This window comes from Muscardinus avellanarius (genome assembly GCF_963383645.1).
Source record: "Muscardinus avellanarius genome assembly, chromosome: 7".
In the NCBI taxonomy this organism is placed as follows: Eukaryota; Metazoa; Chordata; class Mammalia; order Rodentia; family Gliridae; genus Muscardinus; species Muscardinus avellanarius.
The window spans coordinates 60,257,942-60,279,994 of NC_137793.1; the positions used below are offsets into that span (position 1 = coordinate 60,257,942).

A 22,053-nucleotide genomic window follows, 5' to 3' on the forward strand; every position below is an offset into this window, starting at 1 on the left:
CCTGTCTCTGCCTCCCAAGCGCGGGGATTACAAGCGTGCGCCACCACGCCCGGCTAGTCTTTTTATTTTTGAAACAGGGTCTCACTGAGTTGTGAAGGGCATCACTAAGTAATTTAGGCTGCGATCCTCTGGTCTCTGCCTCCCAAATGCTGGGATTACAAGCATGTGCCACCATGCCTGGCCTAAGGTAGAACTTGTTGAATGCTTGGTTTGTATTGTCTCATCATCTGGAGAATGTTTAGATTTTTTTTTTATCTAAAACTAAATCTAGTCGGGCATGGTGGCGCACACTTGTAATCCCCACATTCAGGAGACTGAGACTGGAGGATCATGGTTTGCAGACAGCCTCAGCTCTTTAGTGAGGCACTCTGCAACTTAGTGAGTCCCTGTTTCAAAATAAAGAATAAAAAATAGGGAGGGGATGTAGCTTGAAGGTCAAATGCCTCTGGGTTTCATCCCCAGACCCGGAAATAAATAAATAAATAAATAAATAAATAAATAAATAAATAAATAAATAAATAAATGAAACTAAATCTAAAAATATAGGCTGATTATATGGAAAGTTAATTTTAAGCATAGTTTTAAAGAATCATGCATGGTTCTTTCAGGTAACCTTCCTGGTTTTTTCATAATTTTCCTTGTTAGATGTAGCTTCCTGAGAGCAAAGACTGTCATACAGACATTTCAGTCCTCTGTAGTAAGTACCCCAGTAGCCTATAGTTAGTGTGTACCATAGTTCATTAACAGGTTTTTATTTAATTATATATTTATTTATCTACTTTTGTGGTACTGGGCCGGGGGGGGGGGGTTGAAACCCAGCGGCATTCTACCTCTGAGCTATACCCCCAGCCCTATTTTTATTCTTTATTTTTTATTTTTATTATTTTATTTTATTTTTTGTTTTTGCAGTACTGGTGATGAAACCCAGGGGCATTCTACCTCTGAGTGACACCCCCAGACCTATGCTTTATTCCTTTTTTTTTTTGGTGGTACTGGGGTTCCAGGAAGCTCTTCTACCTCCGGGCTACACTCCCAGACCTATTTTATACTTTTTTATGTGGAAACAGGGTCTCTTAAGCCAGCATGGCTGGCTTCGAACCTGCGAGATCCTCCTGTCTCCACCTCCCAAGTACGGTGATTACAAGCGTGCGCCACCATGCCCGGCATTATTCTTTATTTTGAAACAGGGTCTCACTGAGTTGCAGAGGGCCTCACTAAGTAGCTGAGGCTGGCTTTGAACTTGCGCAACCCTCCTGTCTCACCCTCCCAAATGCTAGGATTACAAGTATGTGCTACCACGCCCAAATTATTGTTCATTTTGAAACAGGGTCTCACTGATTTGCAAAGGGCTCTACTAAGTAGTAGCTGAGGCTGTCCACAAACTGCAATCCTCCTGTCTCAGCCTCCCAAATGCTGGGATTACAGGCGTGTGCCACCGTGCCTGGATTAAGTAACAAGTTTTTATTTATTTATTTATTTTTTGGTGGTATTGGGGATGGAACCCAGGGGCCTTCCACCTCCGGGCTACACTCCCAGATCTATTTTATATTTACTTTGGAAACAGAGTCTCTTAAGCCAGCTGAGGCTGGCTGCAAACCTGCACGATTCTCCTGTCTCAGCCCTCCAAGTGAGGGGATTACAAGTGTGCGCCACCATGCCCGGCTAGTAACAAGTTTTTAAAATGGTTTATTAGAGTGGCCACTGAGATATAGATGTGAAATCTCAAAATGAGATTCTATATTAGTCAACTTTTTGTTGCTGTTAACAAAATACCTGACAAGAACAACTTAGAGAAGGGAGTATTTATTTGGCTCATGATTTCAGAGGTTCAGTTTATACGCAACTGGCTCTAAGGCAGAGGGGCATGGTGGAGGAAATCTCAACCCTAGGCTACTGCAAGTGCAGGGGAGGGGCTGATACAGTACTCAAGGCCAATGGCCCCTTCCTCCAGCTATGCTCCCCCCCCAAGAACCTTGGTGCATTGGAGACTAAGCCTTACTACATGGGCTCTTGGGGAGTGATGCAGTCCAGATCCAATTCATAGCAGATCTCAGATGTCAGGTACATATCTTGGGTTTTTTTGTTTCGTTTTGTTTTGTTTTTGGTTTTTTTGGTTGTACTGGAGGTGGAACCCAGAGGCTTTCTACCTCTGGGCTATACTCCCAGACCTATTTTTTATTTTATTTGGAAACAAGGTCTCACTAAGTTGCTGAGAGCCTCACTAAGTAGCTGAGGCTGGCTTTGAACCTGTGTGATCCTCCTGTCTCAGCCTCCCAAGCGTGGGGATTACAAACTTGTGCCATCATTCCCGGCTCAGATGCGTATTTTGAGAAGTAATAATTGAGGGCTTTTTCCATGATTCTGGAATAGGATAGGGAGGGCGATGTGAAAGCACTCTTGACCCCCAAAATATTGAATTGTTTTTGTTTGTATGTTTTTCCCTTTTTTTGTATGTGATTTTACTGGAAGTTTAACCCAGGGGCATTCTACCTCTGAGCCACACCTCCAGCCCTTTCTATGTTTTTATTTTGAAAAAGGATCTCTCTAGGTTGCTGAGTCTCGCTATGATGCTGAGGCTGTCCTCAAACCTGCAATCCTCCTTTTTTGATCTCCCAAGTACTGAGATTTCAGGCATGTGTCATCACATGTTCTAAAGATCCTTTCTACAAATTAGTAATTCAGATGCAAACTTTTTTTCTTTTTGTGTTGGGAATAGAACTCAGGGCTTTACACATGGTAGGCAAGTGTTCTTAACACTGGGCTCCCCCACTCCAGCCTTACTTTTCTTTCTTTTATTTTTTTTTTCTTGTTTTTCTCATATAGAGATTGAATCCTGGGGCATTCTCCCTCTGGGGTATACTCCCAGCCCTGTTTCCTATTCTTTATTTTGAAACAGGGTCTCATTAAGGTGCAGAGGGCCACGCTAAGTAGCTAAAGCTGGCAATGAACATACAGTTCTCCTGTTTCAGCCTCCCAAGCACTGGAATCACAGGCGTGCGACACCATTCCCAGCTTTCTACTTTTTTGATTATAATAATTAGTGCCACAAACAATAGCTGTAAAGAATATTCATTGAGAACAAAGTAGAATCTTAATAGTAAAATGGAATGTTAAAAGTTTATATGACTGAAACTTTGCCCAGTATATTTAACAATATCCAAGGTCTTTAGAATATCAGGAACTGAGTAGGGCTCAGGTCCTTCTTAAACACACACACACACACACACACACACACACACACGTGTTTGTTTCTGTATTTAGAACTTTTTAGAAGTGTTGACCATTGACTCATTGGCAATAGGCTCTTTGTTAGTAGGCCCTAGAATCTGTATTTCAAGCAGAGGTCTTTAAAAGATTGTGAGGCAAATACTACATTTGAGAATAATGCTGTGGTCTATACCAAACTCATACAATAAAATCTGTTACTTGACACCTTAGGAAACTTCCATGTAAAAATTTAGTTCACATGTAAGTATTAAACATTTGATAAGGAAAGAAGAGATAAAAAGAGCCATATGCTTATAGGTTTTCAATATGTTTTTCAAATATAATAGAGAAAAAAGCTTAAAATAAACTGAAGAAATCATCTTTCCTCTTTGATATTGTAATTTTTAACATTATCAGATATTTTAACAAATTGAATAATTTCATCCTGAATACTTCTTATTTCTTATCAACCAGGACATTTGCTAAATGTTAAAAAATTAGTCACACTGGTATAAGCAATAGTTTAGTCTGTCTCCTTCTTCGACTGCCACTCCAAATTTGATGTAACCCTCTCATTAAACAAATTTTTCTTATTAAAATTGAAATTATTTTAGAATATTTTTATTTGTTTCTGAAGTTACATAACATTCACATATTAATCTTATGTTCACTTTAATTTTCATTTGTACAATATTTTTCCCCTTCTAGGTGTTTGGAGTAGATGACAATCAGGATTATAATAGGCCTATTATCAATGAAAAGCATAAAGATCTGATAAAGGATTGGGCTCTCAGTTCTGCTGCAGTAGTAATGGAAGAAAGAAAACCACTAAATACACCTGGATTTCGCAACTCAGAGGTATACATCTCTTCTCTGGACCTAACTCTTCATATGCATGAAGTGTAGATTTTTACCATTTACAGATTACATTAATAAGTAATGATTATATTGCTTTGTGACACACTTATAAAATTTAAACGCTTACACATTTTTACCTCTGAGGAAAGCTTTAAGGAATTTAGGCTTAGTTTTCATTATGTTCTTTATATTAATATTCTCTAGTCAATGGGGAAATTAGTATATTTTAGTAAACAGTTAATGAGTTATATGCTCATTGTTCTGATTGGCATTCCAAGACAAAACAAGAAAAAAAATATATTTTTTTTCTAGGATATATTTGTAATTTTAAGATATTGCCAGGAAACATATGAAAGATATTATTCCATAGTATAACTTTATACCTCATTAAGTGCAAGTATGGTAAGCCAGGATATAATTAGATAAAGTAAGATGACAGCTTAGTGGTGATAATTATGGTGTCAACATTGCTCTTCACTTTGATGTATTAGAAAGAAAATAAAACATGTATGTAAGTCAGAAGTATTTTATTATTATTAGTGAATTGCAATTATACATCAAAGTGAGTTTTGTTTTGTTTTTTTTTTTGGTGGTACTGGGGTTTCTGGAAGCTCTTCTACCTCCAGGCTACACTCCCAGACCTATTTTATACTTTTTTATTTAGAAACAGGATCTTTTACGCCAGCGTGGCTGGCTTCGAACCTGTGCGGATCCTCCTGTCTCCACCTCCCAAGTGTGAGGATTACAAGCATGCGCCACCAGGCCCGGCTAAAGTGAGGTTTAATATAACAAAAATATACATGCACACAGATCTTGGTGTTTTTTCCTCCACAATGGAAGCTTTCAGTGTGCCATTTGACAAATAAGGAAACGGAAGTACGAAAAAATTAATTTGGACAAGTTCTTACAACTAATAGTTGTGGAAACAGAATTTGAAAATTTAGCAATCATGATTTCTTAATTCATTCTCTTACTCATGTTATATTGCCTCTTAGAAAAGGAGGGAATTTAGAATATATGAAGGGTAAAAAAAACACATGTGTGTGTGTGTATAATTATAAGGTATAACATTTTACTTATAATTTCTCATTTATATTTGTATGAAATACATGTAAAATATTTTTATACACAGGTAAATAAGACTTTTTAAAATTAACGTTAAAATTGTTTCTATGGTTTGCCATTTCCTGAGAAGTTTCAAAGCATTTTAGTGTTCTTTATTCCTTTGACTTGGGAAATTTTTATTCTGGTTTCAAATTTACAAGATATTTAATTTTTTTTATTCATAGTAGGTAATAGTTATTTAAGGCACTGTGTTGATATTTTAATAATCCATGAATGGCTATGGTGAATGTGAATTTTGTTTTGGTTTGGTTAGGGATTGATCCCAGGGCCTCACACATGCTAAACAAGTGCTCTACCACTGGGCTACATCTCAAGCTATTAATAGGAACTTAAATAGATTTTTTTCTTCAATTTTCTATTCCTCAATCTATGCCACGTAAAATCCATATATCCCCAGTGTATTCTTGCCTTTATAGGAGTCACACAACTAGGCATTAGAACCCTTCATAGAAACATACACATGGTTTCAAATGACCTAGTCCCACCTTCAGTATGCAGAAATGTGGTCAGGTACCACAAAACCTAGAAGAGGAATTCAAGGATTCAGCAAGTTTTTGTGCTTAGACTTTGCATGTGTTATTCTCTATACTTATATTTTAACCTGCTATTTTTGAAATCATACAGTATGTGCTGTGTGAAATCTCATTGTCTTGTGTGTCCATCATTAGTACGGTAAACTGATACTTTTTTTGTTGTTGTTGTTGGTACTTGGGATGGAACCCAGGGGCCTTCTACCTCTGGGCTACACTCCCAGACCTCTTTTATATTTTATTTGGAAACAGGGTCTCTTAAGCCAGCTGAGGCTGGCTTCGAACCTGCACGATCCTCCTGTCTCAGCCTCCCAAGCGCGGGGATTACAAGCGTGCTCCACCACGCCCGGCAACAGTAAACTGATACTTTTAACAAAATATTTGTTTTTGTTTTGAATGGTTCAAAATAAACTTTCTGTCCTCGCTTTTCATTCCCTAGTTGTCATTTCAGTTTCAGTATGAAGCCCTGGCTTAGGTTTATTTATTAAGATGTAGCACTTTTAATGCCCTTCCTATACTCCCTATGTCTTTCAAATTGAATGACTAAATTGCTCTGGTCTTAAAAATTACCAGCATATGTCTATGAGTATATAGAACGATACAATGAATTAAGTTCCAATCCACACTTGACTTATATGTTCGAATAGCACTTGCCTTAAGGACAAATCTCAACACAGGTATAGGTTCAAACTGGTATAGAAATACTCAAAGATTGAGTGACTTCTAGCTCCTTTTGGAAATGTCAAAGTATTATAGAGAGAAGTCTAAAGCTTTGAGGTTTTTTTTAAATCCCTGAAGATGACCTAGCAGATTTAATTCTTCCTGAGATGGGAACCATCCTGAATTTTTAGAGCTATTTAGAGGGCTTGAAAAGAGGGCTTGGGGATAGGCCTTAGGGGTAAAACTAACTCTACTGTTAGAGCCACAAACTTATGATATACACCAGCACTTTTCAGACAACTCAGTAAATCTTAAGCTCCAGAGCTTAAGATTGGTACCATTGCTAATATTTGAGAAGTTCAGAAAATTATACTGCATCAACAGTAATAATAAAAAGTTGGAATTAAAAAGATATATAGAAAGCTGGGCATGGTAGTACACACTTGTAATCCCAGCATTTGGGAGGGAGACTGAGACCAGAGGATCGCGTTTCACAGATAGCCTCAGCTCCTGAGGCCCTCTGCTACTTAGTGAGACCCTGTTTCAAAATAAAGAATGAAAAATAGGGCTAGGGGTGTAACTTGGAGGTAGAATGCCCTGGTCCATCCCCAGTACCGCAATAAAGGAAAGAAAAAGAAAAGAAAGAAACATAATCTTCATATGAGGAAGTTTAATAAATGATAGCAGAGTGAGATTAATAATGGCTTAGTATGACATGTTAATATGACTGAGTGAAATTGTTTTTCATTAGAATGAGATTTGAGCTGATGATGTTACTTTGTTCTTGTGATTTTCTCCTTCAGGAAAGTGTGTCTTCATCTGGAAGCAGGCGTTGGGTCTCACAGTGGGCTAGCCTGGCTGCTAATCACACCAGGCATGAGCAGGAGGAAAGAACCATGGAGCTGTCCGAGCCTGTTCCTTTAGAAAATGGTATTTTTCTTCCTTCTCCTCTCTCTTCTTTTTCCATTTCCTTGCCTCTTTCTCTTTTTTGTGAATTATCTATCAGTTTTTTTTAAAAAACAAGCTAAAGTTATAGAGAGAAAAATAAACTGAGTATAAATAAATATATTCACATATTTTCATGCTTGTACTTGGAGAACATATATATATATATATATATATATATATATATATTTTTTTTTTTTTTTTTTTAGAAGTTAAAAGCTAATTTTTACTAGTCAATTTGTGTGTATGTGTGGTATTGAGATTGAACCCAGGGGGCACTCTACCTCTGTACTACACCCCCAGCCCTATTTTATTTTTTATTTTGAAATAGCCTCTTTCTAAGTTGTTGAGGTTGGCCTCAAACCTGTGGTCCTTCATTCTCAGCAAGTACTGGAATTACAGGCATGCACTACCACTCTCAGCTGATTTTTTTTTTTTTAGGAGAAAGTACTTTATTGGATTTAAAACACATGAGGTTATTATAACAAATATATAGAAAAATAAAAATGTTGTAAAAATTTGTTATACAGTATATATTTAATATGTATATATGAATTATAATATAAAAACAAATTTATAAGTAATGGTGGAATAAGTAATATACCTTTTCTATAAATATTTTTATAATAGTTTTATGATCGGTTGTCATTTTGGAAAAATATTAGACTACCATATCACCCGTTACACTGAAATAAATTCTAAATGTATCACAAATTTTATGTGAATTAAAAATAGGGAAAATTAAAAGCTTAATGCTTTTAAAGAATGAATTTTAATTTAGAGAATGAATTATTTTCTTAGTATAAAAATAGCCTAGATGTCATAAAATTCTAATGTTCTATACCCTGTAAAACTAAAAGTTACCACGATGTTCAAATAAAACCATAAACCATGTCAGAAATCAAAGAACAATATCAGAAAAAAAACCTTATTATATATGAAGGCTAATATCCTAAGTAAACAAAACTCCATCAAAAAACTTCATAAAATAATAATTACTATAATAAAATGGTTAAAGAAAACTGAACAGAGTTCCACTAAAAATAAAATACAAATAGTAAACATATAAAACAGTACTTGATCTCATGCAAATATGGAGCTCCGTTAGTCATTTTTTGTTTCAAGAGGTTTTTAACAATGGAAAATTTTCAAAAGGCTGTGTGTGTGTGTGTGTGTGTGTGTGTGTTACTAGAAACCTAACCCAGGACCTAGCATGTGATAGGTACATGTTTTATCACTGAGCTATACTCCCTGCCTCAAAAGCCTTTACTTCCTTTAAAACATTTTGTATTAAAAGTGCTTAACTTCTAAGTTCAATGAATACCTGGTAGAATTTAATAATTTCTTCTGAGGGATGTTTCTTCTTAAAACTTGTTTTTATTTCTAGCTGAAAATTCTTCCTACCTTTTCTTTATACACCAATATCTTAAGATATATGATTTTTGATTACTGGTATATAATCTTAACTGCATAAAATTTGTAAAGGATATATATAAGAATATGTTACATAGATTTTAAAATAATCATTTACCAGCCGTGGTGGTGCATACTTGTAATCCCAATGCTTGGGAGGCTGAGACAGGAGAATCGCACAGTTTCAAGACAGCTTCAGCTACTTAGTGAGGCTCTCAGCAACTTAGTGAGACCCTGTTTCCAAATAAAATATGAAATAGGTCTGGGGGTATAGCCCGGAGGTAGAAAGCCCCTGGGTTCCACCCCCGTGCCACACACAAAAAAGAAAATAATCACGTAATAATTTCATATTGAGCTGTCTGTGGTGGCACATGCTTATAATCCCAGCACTTGGGAGGCTGAGACAGGACAATCGTGGTTTGCCAACAGCCTTAGCTACTTAGGCCCTTGGCAACTCAGACCATATTTCAAAATAAAGAATAGAAAGTAAGGCTGGGGGTGTAGCTTGGAGGTAAAATACCCCTGGGTTCCATTCCCACCACTGCAAAAAAAAAAAAAAAAAAAAAAATTTATATTGTATTCAGGAATCATCACTGTTACTTCCTAAGTATACAATTACAAATTGTTAATTTAACATATTAAAACTTTGTTCAAGAGACACTTATAAAAACAAACAATAATCCTCAAGGAAAATGTTTGTCTTTTTATTTATTTATTTTTAACTTTTTATTGGTGCATTGTAGTCATACATCTTAATGAGATACAAGATGGTGGGGACATACATGGACACATCACTTATTTAGCCCTTCTCCAATTTCCATCCCATTCCCTTCTCCCTCCCTCATTCCCATGTTTGGCTTGCTGATATACTTTGATATGTTTATGAATGTATATCATGTACATTAGAGAATTTCCCTCTTCCCCCTCCTTATTTTTTCATTTGTGGTTTCTTCTTTTTTAGAGTTTCTCCTATGTAGTATAGTTTGAATTCAGGTATTGTGATGCCTCCTTTTTCTCTCTAGTTTCCGTCTATTAGGGTGAACATTGACTTCTTAATTTTTGTGACTGGCTAATCTTAGCATAATGTTCTTCAGTTCCATCCATTTCCCTGTAAATGATGTAATTGTGTTCTTTATGGCTGAGCAAAATTGCATTGTATACATATCACATGGTTTTGTAATCCATTCATTTGTTGATGGACATAGAACAGATGAATGGTTCCATAGTTTGGCTATGGTGAATTGTGCGGCTACGGACATAGATACCCATGCATTAGTTTGGTAGTTTGGTTTCCATTCTTTTGGGTAGATACCCAGAAGTGGTGTTGCTGGATCATATGGTAGATTTTGTTTCCATTCTTCTGAGGACCCTCCATACTGTTTTCCAAATGAGTGGTTGCACTCACTTGCAATCTCACCAACAATGTAATAGATTTCCCATTTTTCCACATCCTTGCCAGCATTTGTTGTTTGTGTTTTTAATGATTGCCATTCTAATTGGAGTTAGATGGCATCTCAGGGTAGTTTTGATTTATATCTCTCTGATTGCTAATGCTGTTGAACATTTTGCCCTACATTTATTGGCCATTTGAATTTCTTTATTTAGTTCACTTGCCCAGTTTTTGACTGGGTTTTTTGTTTTCTTAACAGTTTTTTGCATCTCTATATATTCTATATATTAATTATCTCTCAGAGGAGTAGTTGGCAAAAATGTTCTCCCATTTTTTTGGCTTCTTATTGAAGTTTTTGATAGTTTTCTTTGCTCTTCCGTTTAATGCAAACCCACATATTGATCTTCCTTTTAATTTTTTATGCCTTTGGGGTCTTGCTGAAAAAGTTTTTACCTGTGCCTGTGTGTTGAAGTGGTTGGACCTATGCCCTCTTCAAGGAGCTGCAGGGTCTCTGGTCTGATTTCCAAGTCTTTGATCCATTTTGAATTGACTCTTGTGCAAGATGAGAAAGTGGGGTTTATTTCCATTCTGCATGTAGTTAACCAGTTTTGCCAACACCATTTGTTGACAAGGCTATCTTTTTTCCAGTATATAGTTTTGGCTCCTTTGTCAAAAATCAATTGGTTGTAAGAGTGAAGATTTGTTTCTGAGTCTTGTATTCTGCTCCATTGGTTTATGTGTCTATTTTTATGCTAATGTCTGCTATTTTTATTACTATGGCTTTGCAGTATTGTTTGAATTCAGGTATTGTGATGCCTCCTGCATGGTTCTTGTTGCTAAGAAGTACTTTGGCTACTCTGGGGGTTTTGTTGTTTCAAATGAATTAAGGACTGATTTTTCTATGTCTTTGAAGAATGGCCGGGGTAATTTAATGGGTATTGCGTTGAATCTGTAGATAGATCACTTTTGGAAGAATGGCCATTTTGATAGTTATTCTGCCTATCCACGAACATGGAAGATATTTCCATCTCCTAAGGTCTTCTTCAATTTCTTTTTTTTTTTAATGCAATATACTTTAAAGAGATATTTTACCTCCTTAGGTTTATTCCTACATATGTTTTGTGTGTGATATCATGTAATGTGGCTTTTTATGTATAATTTTGTTCTTGTTGAAAATGGAAATTTGTTGTGTCTTTGGCTTGTGGCACCCCAAAAATCTCTTTTAAGAATTGTGTAAACATAGGTAGCAAGTATTTAAGAACATGACATAGTAGTGACTAGAAAAGCTGCATCATTTATTTTCATACAAACCACAAGCGATAGCGTTTCCAAAAGTCACTGGAGAGGGCAGATTATTTTGCAAATTGGTTCATGTAAACTGGTCACAATTTAGGAAACAAACCAGACAGAAGGACTACATGACTTGTCAAGGAATGCATAGTAAAATTATTAAGTATTAGCTATGAAAAGCAAAATTCTACCCTGTCATGAAAAATAATAGATCATTTATGATCTTTCTATTTTATCAATTCCAAATTAATTTATTTAGGTAAGCTGATTAATTCACTTAAATCCTAAAATGATTTTGTTAAGCATATGTTGAATATGTTTTATCAGCAGGACAGGGGGGAGGTAAATACTAGAAATGTTTAAAATGATAAAATAGATTGCAATTTAGATATTAAGTGCATTTTAGGTATTGTATTTTAGGTATTAAGTACACTAAAGAGATAAGATATATACAGGAACAAGAATAAACAAAATATAAGCCGGCGTGGTGGCGCACGCTTGTAATCCCCGCGCTTGGGAGGCTGAGACAGGAGGATTGCACAGGTTCGAAGCCAGCCTCAGCTACTTAGTGAGGCTCTCAGTAACTAGTGAGACCCTGTTTCCAAATAAAAATAGAAAATAGGTCTGGGAGTATAGCCCGGAGGTAGAAAGCCTCTGGGTTCCACCCCAGTACCACCAAAAAAAAAAAAAAAAAAATAAATAAATAAATAAATAAATAAATAAATAAATAAATAAATAAAAAACATGATTAATTGCTAACTAAAGTTAAATTGATTGCTTTGTTTTGTTTGCCGTACTGGGACTGGAAACCAGTCCAGGGGCAGTCTACCTCCGACCTACATCCCCAGCCCTAGTTTTTATTCTTTATTTTGAAACAGGGTCTCACTGAGTTGCAAAGGGGCTTACTACATAGTGGAGGCTGTTATGACAATGTTAGTCCTCCCGTCTCAGCCTCCTAAATGCTGGGATTACAAGTATGCACCATCATGCCCAGCACTTTGGCATTTTTGTACATCATTACCATTATTTTGCTACGAATTTTAATTGCTAAAGCTTTAGGATTTTATAAAGGGCAAAATGTTGGGTACAGTGGCACACAGCTATAATAATCCTAGAGGCAAGAGGATTACAAGCTCAAGGTCAGTCTGTGTAGCTTAGACCCTTTATCAGAGTAAAAATATAAAGGGTTAGTTATATAGCCCAATGGTAGACTGAGTTAAAACCCCAGTATCAGGAAGGGGAGAAAGGAAAAGAAAGGAAAGGAAAAACCTATAAAAGATATCTAAAAGACCTATAAAAGCTATATATAGTATTTTGTCCCATTTTTCTCTAAAAGATTAGAAAATAAAAGGGGAAAGGGAAAGGGAAGACTCAAGTAAACTATATCTAGTATTTTCACCCATTTATCTTTTAAAGACTAGAATGCTTTAACATTTTCCTGAAAATACTCATTCCTTTTCTCAGAAATATGTTCTATTTTAAGTCAGGAACATTGTCTTTAAGTTGTCTCAAACTCTCATATGGAAATTGATAAGTATATACTTTTCACTGGCCTATACTTATGTGAAAAGGGTTGTGTGTTTCTATGAATGGCCTTAATATACTAGGAAACTATGATTTAAAACTCCCTCAGCTTCTATGATTATGACATATCCTGTAATCTTTTTTCATACTATTTTAAAAATTATTTTAATCAACTTTGGATTTTTTTAAAACCTTGTTAAAGTTCTTCATTTTCCATTGACTTAGATAATCCAAACTTATAATTCTTTCAAATGGATAATACTAAATACTATTGTTCTTTTCTACTATATATAACAAAGTATAGCAAATAAATTGCATAGAAAGTGTAGAGCCAGGTTCATGACAGGAGGATTGCTGGTTAAAAGCCAATCTCAGCAATGTAGTGGGGTTCTTTGCACCTTAGTGAGACCTTGTTTAAAACCAAAAAATAAAATATAAAACAGAGTTAGAGGTGTATTTCATAAGTAGGATTCCACTGGTTCAATCCCCAGTAACAACACACACACACACACACACACACACACACACACACACACACACACACGCGAAAGAGTTATGGTCCTAAATGGTGATGTGGGCTCTTTTTCCTTTATTTAACTAAAATTTGTTGAATAGGAAAATTAAGACTAATAGGGAGCTTGGTGCAGCTTTAACAAGTCTTTATTACAAAATCAGTAGGAAATAGGGAAGAGAAGGAAAAGCAGTATGCTGGCATGCACGCTAGAGAGCCCGAAAATGGAACTACAACCTCTTTTTCAGGACCCCAACCTTTAAATAGATTTTTTGTTGGTATCTTCTTATCAGTGTTACCAAGGCAATGGGCTAGTAATTTATCTCTTAGGCAGGTGGTGCCTCTTTGTCTCCAGACAGTGCACTTACTAAGTGCAAGGGTCAATAATCTACCTGGCTTCTGCCTCTATTATACTGGGCATCAATGGTTGTTCATCAACTATGGGTGCTTTGAAGCAGCACATGGAGTTTACTTTTCCTATACCCGTACCAGGTCACAAAGGAGAGGGGGTAAACTGAGGCACTGATTGCCTCTATACATTTTTAGGGCAAAGGCTTCAATTGTCTTTAAGGCTTTTAAGGCTAAAAGCTTTAATTTTATTTACATCCTTACTCTAGGTTAATCATTGGAATGAAGGGCAAAGAGAGAGAGAGGAACTCTGCATTGTAAAAACTGCCACCCCTCCCTGCCTGAGTGCCTGCACAGCACCTAGGCTTTGGCTACTTTTTACATTTTAGAAATTAATATCAAAGCAATTTTCCAATACCGCACAGAAAGTATAGCAAATAACAAATAACTATATTATTTAAAATAAATCTAGTTTATAGCAATTAAACAATATGAGACATTTTGTGTGTAATTTTGTAACATACTAGGTTCTATTTTCTTAAGTAGACCTTGAGGACAGAAGGTCACACAAACATAAATGAGCTTAGCTTCTTTACTTATAAAACATTAGGAGGCTGAATGTGGTTGCTCACACCAATAATCCCAGCATTTGGGAAGCTGAGACAGGAAGATAGTGGGTTCAAGGATAGCTTTAGCAAGTAGTGAGGCTCTCATCAACCAGCAAGACCTTGTTTCGAAATAAAAAGAAAATAGGGCTGGGTGCTTAGCTCAGAGGTAGAATGTCCCTGGATTCAATCCCCAGTACCACACAGGAAAAAATCCACACATATACACATTAAAAGAAAAAGGACAACAGATGTAGGTTTAAGATTAGAAGATCTTTGAATAAAAAAGGATAAGCTTAATATGAGGCAGTAAATATGTTAATTAGGTTGGTTAAGCCATTCCACAATGTGTACATAATCAGAACATTTTTATATGCCATAAATATAATTTTTGATTACTAAAAATGTGTCAAAGGACAAAAAGATCATAAATGGATCTAATTTTCATCACATATATTGCTTTCTTGAATTTTGGGTGACTAGGCAGATTATTAATCTTGGAATTTTTGCTTTATATAAACTAGTCAGAGTGCTTCGTTTATTTTATACTTAATTCATTTTAACTTACACTTCAAAACTTTAATGTAATATACTTCTTTGATTTTTTTTTTTGCCATGACTCATTCCTTCTTTGTGGTTTTTATTTTATAGAGACATATATTGGTGAATCTGGCATTTCACTGAGAAGTATTGGATCTTCAAGTTCCTTGGCTGGTCAGGGAGAGAGGAGGAGACGAACTCTTCCCCAGCTTCCAAATGAAGACAAGTCTCTTGAGAGCTCTAGGGCAAAGGTTATAACCCCGAGGTCAGAGATTGGAGAAAAACAAGACACAGAACTGCAGGAGAAAGAAGCCCCCACAGGAGCACCACAGAAAGATAAACATGATGCTGATGCTGACAGAGTACTGAGTAAAGGGAATCGGGTAGTAAATGGTGAGACTCTCAAAACTGGTGGAGAAAGTCAGACCCTGCCTCACTTGGGCAGCTCTTCTCCTGGGAAAGAGAAGAATGAAGCTGATAAGGAAACTTCCTTGGTAAAGCAAACATTAGCTAAAATCCAGCAACAAGAGCAGAGAGAGCAGGCCCAGTGGACACCTACTAAACTGTCTGGAAAAAATTCTTCAGGTCAGGTAGATAAATGTAGAGAGGAATCTTCTAAACAAGAGTCTCAACCCCCCGAGAAAATTCTAGGACAATGTATAAGCAAAGGAGAAAGAGGGATACAAAATGAGAGCAAGAGAAGAAAAGCCGAAGAGATTCTAAAATGTCAGACTTCAAAGGGGGGAGACAAGAAAGAATCCTCCAAGTCATTAGTGCGACAAGGGAGCTTCACAATAGAAAAGCCTAGCCCAAACATACCCATTGAACTTATTCCTCATATCAATAAACAGACGTCGTCATCCACTCCCCCTTCACTAGCATTAACATCTGCAAGTAGGCTACGAGAAAGAAGTGACTCCATGGATACTGATTCTAGTATGGATACAACCCTTATTCTAAAAGACACAGAAGCAGTAATGGCTTTTCTAGAAGCCAAACTGCGGGAAGATAATAAAACTGATGAAGGCCCAGATACTCCCAGTTATAATAGAGACAATTCTATTTCACCAGAATCTGATGTGGATACAGCTAGCACAATCAGCCTGGTTACTGGAGAGACTGAAAGAAAGTCAACCCAAAAGCGAAAGAGTTTCACCAGCCTTTATAAAGACAGGTGTTCCACAGGCTCTCCTTCTAAAGATGTTACAAAATCATCCTCTTCAGGTGGTAGGGAAAAAAATGAAAAGAAAACAAAAAGTCGTTCCGCTGATGTAGGTTCTCGAGCAGATGGTCGTAAATTTGTACAGTCCAGTGGAAGAATAAGGCAGCCTTCCGTAGACTTAACGGATGATGACCAGACCTCTAGTGTACCTCATTCTGCCATCTCTGACATTATGTCATCTGATCAGGAAACTTACTCCTGTAAATCTCATGGAAGAACTCCACTTACCTCTACTGATGAGCATGTGCATTCCAAACTGGAAGGAGGGAAAGGAACAAAATCTAAGACTTCTCCTGTAGCGTCTGGTTTGTCCAGTAAATCAACCACTCTTCCAAGGCCGCGACCTACTAGGACTTCTCTCTTGCGTAGAGCCCGGCTCGGAGAAGCTTCCGACAGTGAACTTGCGGATGCTGACAAAGCATCTGTTGCTTCCGAAGTATCCACAACAAGCTCCACATCAAAGCCACCCACAGGAAGGCGAAACATCTCTAGGATCGACTTACTGGCTCAACCTCGTAGGACAAGGCTTGGCTCATTATCAGCTCGTAGTGACTCTGAAGCAACAATATCTAGAAGTAGTGCCTCTTCACGTACAGCAGAAGCCATCATTAGAAGTGGAGCCAGATTAGTACCATCAGATAAATTTTCTCCTAGAATTAGAGCTAACAGTATCTCTCGACTGTCAGACTCCAAGGTCAAAAGTATGACCTCAGCTCATGGCTCTTCTTCAGGTAAATTGTTCCTATATTCCTAATAACATTTACATTTTCTGCTTTGGGGCTCCTTTGTTTTTTGTGGGTTTGTTTGTTTGTTTGTTTTGGTGCTGGGGATTGGGCTCAATCTGAGCTACATTCCCAGCCCTTTTTTATTCTTAATTTGATTATTATTTTTTTGTGTGTGTGTGGTACTATGGGTGGAACCAGGGGCTTTCTACCTCCAGACTACACTCCCAGACCTATTTTGTACTTTATTTGGAAACAGGGTCTCACTAAGGTGTAGAATGCCTCACTAAATAGCTGAGGCTGGCTTTGAACCTGTGCGATCCTTCTGTCTCAGCCTCCCAAGTACTGGGATTACAAGCATGTGCCACCACGCCCGGCTTTATTCTTATTTTGAAACAGGGTCTCACTAAGTTGATGAGAATCTCACTACTTGCTGTCCTCAAACCTGTGATCTTCCTGTCTCAGTCTCCCAAATACTGGGATTACAAACATGTGCCACTATGCCCATTTTGGGTCTCCTTTTTAAAGTATTAAATTTCTAGTTGCCTTTCCAAAAAGAGGAAATTGAAGAGAAAGAGGAGTTTTTTCTAGAAACACAATTTGGTTTAGCTTAGTAAGTGGGATATTCCAAGGTTAGTACACTTCTAGTTAAAATAGTGATTTCAAGACTAAAAATTAATTGAACTGATTTAGAAGTTTTAATTTTTCAGTTGGCCAGGCGTAGTGATGCACACTTGTAATCCCAGTACTTGGGAGTCTGAGCAGAAGGATTGTGATTCATAGACAGCTCAGAGGTAGAATGTCCTTGGGTTCCATCCCTAGTACCTCAAAAAAAAAAAAAAAAAAAATTCAGTTTGTAACATAGCTGGATTTCCAGGTAGTTTTTTACATTAGAAAACTACCTGGTTTAAATAGTGAGAACTAACATTGTACTTATATAAACATATATAGTTTTTAGATATCCTCACATACTCAAAAGCCCTTATGAACCTAAAGAGAAACAGTGTCCCCTTTAGTCCTTTCAGAGGTTAATAGTGGGTATTTTTATTTTGTTTTTGTTTCTTGTTGTTGTTTTCCTTTATGGTCTACTTATATTGAAATGTCACATATACTTACACATTTCAAAGTTAAACTTGTTTACGGTTGGAACTGGTAAAAACTAACTCTTTAATTTATTTCAGTGGAAAGAAGATGGATTCATGGGGCTATCACTAAGCACATATAGGTCAAACTGGGATGTAGAAATTTAGCTACTTGTTATCAGTACTTCATGAAGTGCTGTTATAGCATTTAGCTGTGGTAACTAGACATAATTGAACAGAATAACTACAGAACTACTTACTTCTCGCCAGAATTCAGCTCCTTTTAGTGCATTTGTCTTTTTATATACTTCCTATTCAAAGCTGAAGCCATTTAGAATATAGGAGTGATACAGGGGGTATCTGTGTGCATCCTGCAAGCATGGTCTTCTTACTTCATAATCAGCTGTGTGTGTGGGCGTGCCTTACAAGGCCAGTAAGGGAGACCAGCTGATAGAGGACTTGAAGGTTTATGATTGTCAGTCAAAAAGCCTTGAATAAGTGAGGCCTAGCCTTGAATTGATAGTGAAGGGAAAGTTGGAGTATAATCTTATCTTTTTATTTTTGTTTTATTGGCATCTACCACAGTATAACCTACAAGACCCCAAACTAAAGGTACTTTGAATATGTATATATATACTTTTTTTTAACTTTATATTTCTCCTCTTCACTGTCACTTTCCTCTGCTCTATTTACCTTCTCACCTCTGTTAGTCAGGGGTTCGGTAATTATAGTTGGTGGCAGGAGTGAATAAAGGCTGAAGCTAGATAGTATATAATCATGGTTCCAAACAAAACAGAAGGCAGTTTCCTCTTTACTCCAGTCCTTATTTTTACACTTCAAGCTTTGCTTGGTTATTTATGAATTTCTTACCAAGTACTTGGCAGTTAACTATTTTTTTGTGTTGTTTATCCATTATTGTTGCTCTGTTGTTTCTTTCGGCTCTACCTCTTCAACTCCTGTCTCCTTTGTCCTGTATTCTATAAAGTGTACCTGCTAAAATTTCCTCTGCCACACTGCTTGCTTTATCACCTTATCTTAGTACATTACAATATTTAATTATTCTTCCATCCTAACCTAAACTTTTTAAACTAAGTTGTTATAAAATAGCATGGAGCAGCTCACTCTTCTATGCTGGTTGACTAGCTCTTACCATTGATTTGGTTTTCTTTCTCATTGTTTAGCATGAGGGTCAAATATGATTAATTTAGCAAGTCTAAAAATCAACTATAAGATGCCATCTATTTATATAGATAAATTTTATCTTCTGCATTGAACATAGAACTTGATATTCTGTTTTCTGTGTTAAAGAGTCTTGATTCCTTAATGAAATTCCCTAGGCAAAATGATAATGGCCTTCAGCATACTAACAATATATTAAATAATTGCAGTCATGGGATTTAAGAGAAGAGATACTTCCTTGAGGAAACTGAGGCCAGAAGACGAAATAACATGCTGTGATCAGTGAGCTGGCAGGGGCAGAATGTCAGTTCAGGGTTCTTGATACCTAGCCAGTTGCTTTTCTACCACATTTGTTTTCTAAGAAATAGTCATATTGTTTGCTGATTTCCAAAAGACAGCTGGAATCTATTGCATTGTTATCAAGAATACACAAAGTTAACATACAACATAACAGTTTTGGTGGTGTTCACTTCACAGCACCAAAAATCTTCACAATTTTCATATTTTACCCAGTTCTCTGTTTCACCTTAGGGCCTTAAGCACATTGTGATCCAGTACTGCATACTCAGACTCCCCAAAAATATCTATTTTATACCTTTACATCTTGTCTAGAAGGACAATGGCCACAAAATTCCAGTCTGTGGGGAATAGGTAGTTATCAAAACATTTTGCTAATGGAAATGTCTTTAATATTATGACAGTCTTATTTAAGATGATTATGATATCTTGAATGGAAAAAGAAAATAAGAATCTTATCCTTTGATTTTTTTTTTTTTTTTTTTTTCTGGTACTGGGGATGGAACCCAGGGCATTTAACCTCCGAGCTACACCTCCAGCCCTGTTTTTTATTCTTTATTTTGAAACAGGGTCTTACTGAGTTGCAATGGGCCTCACCAAGTAGCTGAGGCTGGCCTTGAACCTGCGATTCTACTGTCTCAGCCTTCCAAATGCTGGGATTACAAGTGTGGACCACCACGCCCGGCGGAATATGATTTAAAAGAATATGAAATCAAACTGATCTGTATTGCTATGTGCTGTGTAAACTTTAAATATCCTGGAATTATCAGACAGCTCCTGTAATATTGTCCAAATTGGCATATTAGAAATAATTCTGTTATGTTTAAATTATACTTTTTAGACAATGTCCTTAACAGTTTTTTTAAGAAATGTATATGACAAAAACTGATTGGAAATGTTTGGCTTACACTTCTCTGCTAACTTTGCTTCTAGGAGTTTAATTAATCACTCCCCTTCCATATTCTTCTAGTGAATCCTGAATATCAAGTTATAATTGAAATGTCCAGATTTATCTTGATGTGTTTAAAATTAAAGATCCTGAGTTATATAAAGCAATGGGTTTTCATTGTTTTAAGTATACATTTTGGAAAATAAAAACATGTGTAATGTCCTTAGAATGCCTTTAAAATGTTTGTTTCCCTTTTTTAGTTATCAGACTTAGAAACAGTAAATATTAGATATAGGGCATACATGGCTTCAGTTAATTCTTCCTCCAGGTTAAAGACCAGAAACATAGTTTTGTCAGGGATATTTTTCCTGAAAATGATCTTACTGCTTTGTGCTCATAAGAAGATATACAAACAAAATACTCTGATATAGTACAGAGATGTAATGTGTGTTTTCTGTACTAAGTTTGCTAAATCTGTAATTGAAATGTGTTTGAGGGCCAACAGAATTTAATTACACTAAAAGAAATTAGAGGATTCATAGATAGGTGATACTAGTCACTGTAGTTTCTAGAGAATGACTAGAAATTGTAGATGATAGTATGTTTTTATAGTGAAATAGTAGGTTATTACTTTCACAAGAGGAAGTATTACACATTTTATAACTAAAATAGGTTTTAAAATAAATATTGTGGCTAAAATAAGTTTTGGGTGAGCTGTAAAATTAAGGCTCTTTTGGAAATTTTAATATATGATTTTAATATATGTGCTATCTAGCACTTTACCAACCTATAAGCCTTTTAGAATTTGGCATTTCAAACACCTCCAGTACAAACTTTCAATTTAATGATCTTTCATTAAGTGCCTTACTAATAGTAATCTGTCAAATAAGCCTTATTTCTGTAAGTTGTTTCATTAAGCAGAATAAAAGAGAAAGAAGTGAAATTTTTCTTCAACATAGGTAGAAGTCAGAAAAAAAATTCATTCCATGAAAAAATGAGGATGTCTTTTTTTTTTTTTTTGTACTAGGAATTGAACCCAGGGACATTCTGCCTCTGAGCTCCATTCCTAGCCTTTTAAAAAATTTTTTTGCTCTTTGAACAAGATCTTGCTAGTTTGCTGAGAGCTTTGCTAAATTGCTGAGGCTGGCCTTGAACCTTCAATCTTCCTGTCTCAGCCTCCCAAGTACTGAGAGTACAAGTACCACCACAGGTGACTGAGGATGTCTTTTAAAAGTGTAGTTTTAGCAGGGCGAGGTAGAAGGGTTTCCAGGAACCCCAGTACCACAAAGAAAAAAAAGAAAAAAAGTGTAGTTTTAGAACCAGGCATGGTGGCACACACCTGTAATTCCAGCATTTGGGAAGCTGACACAGGAGGATCGTGATTCACAGATAGCCTCAGCTACTTAGTGAGGCCCTTTGCAACTCAGACCCTGTTTTAAAATAAAGAATAAAAAGAGGGCTGAGAGTGTAGCTCAGAGATAGAATGCCCCTGGGTTCCATCCCCAGTACCACACACACAAAAAAAAAACTTTAGTTTTATTGAAAATGAAAAATTAGACTTTTCTAACATTTAATTGTAAAATGCTTGGAATAGCAAGGAATTAGTTTTGGACTCTGAGTCAGTAGACCTGCCTTACATTTTGACTTAAGCAACTCAAGATCTATGTTAGACTTATTTGTTTCTTTGGGAATTGAAGAATTTATATTGGTCAATGT

The 22,053-nt window shown here is 36.3% G+C and overlaps 1 protein-coding gene across 5 annotated transcripts in view; it reads left to right on the forward strand.

Annotated features, from left to right (window-relative positions):
• CEP170 (centrosomal protein 170) overlaps nt 1-22,053 on the forward strand; it is a gene marked incomplete at both ends in the record, with an annotated part of 120,188 nt that overhangs the window by 62,588 nt on the left and 35,547 nt on the right. For 4 of the 5 annotated variants that reach the window (XM_080699142.1, XM_080699143.1, XM_080699144.1 and 1 more), the window contains 3 exons: nt 3,916-4,065; nt 7,184-7,310; nt 15,058-16,899. In XM_080699142.1, the coding sequence (XP_080555268.1) occupies nt 3,916-4,065; nt 7,184-7,310; nt 15,058-16,899 (2,119 nt within the window). The remainder of the gene's footprint in view (nt 1-3,915; nt 4,066-7,183; nt 7,311-15,057; nt 16,900-22,053) is intronic. The other variant, XM_080699146.1, reaches the window with a different exon arrangement.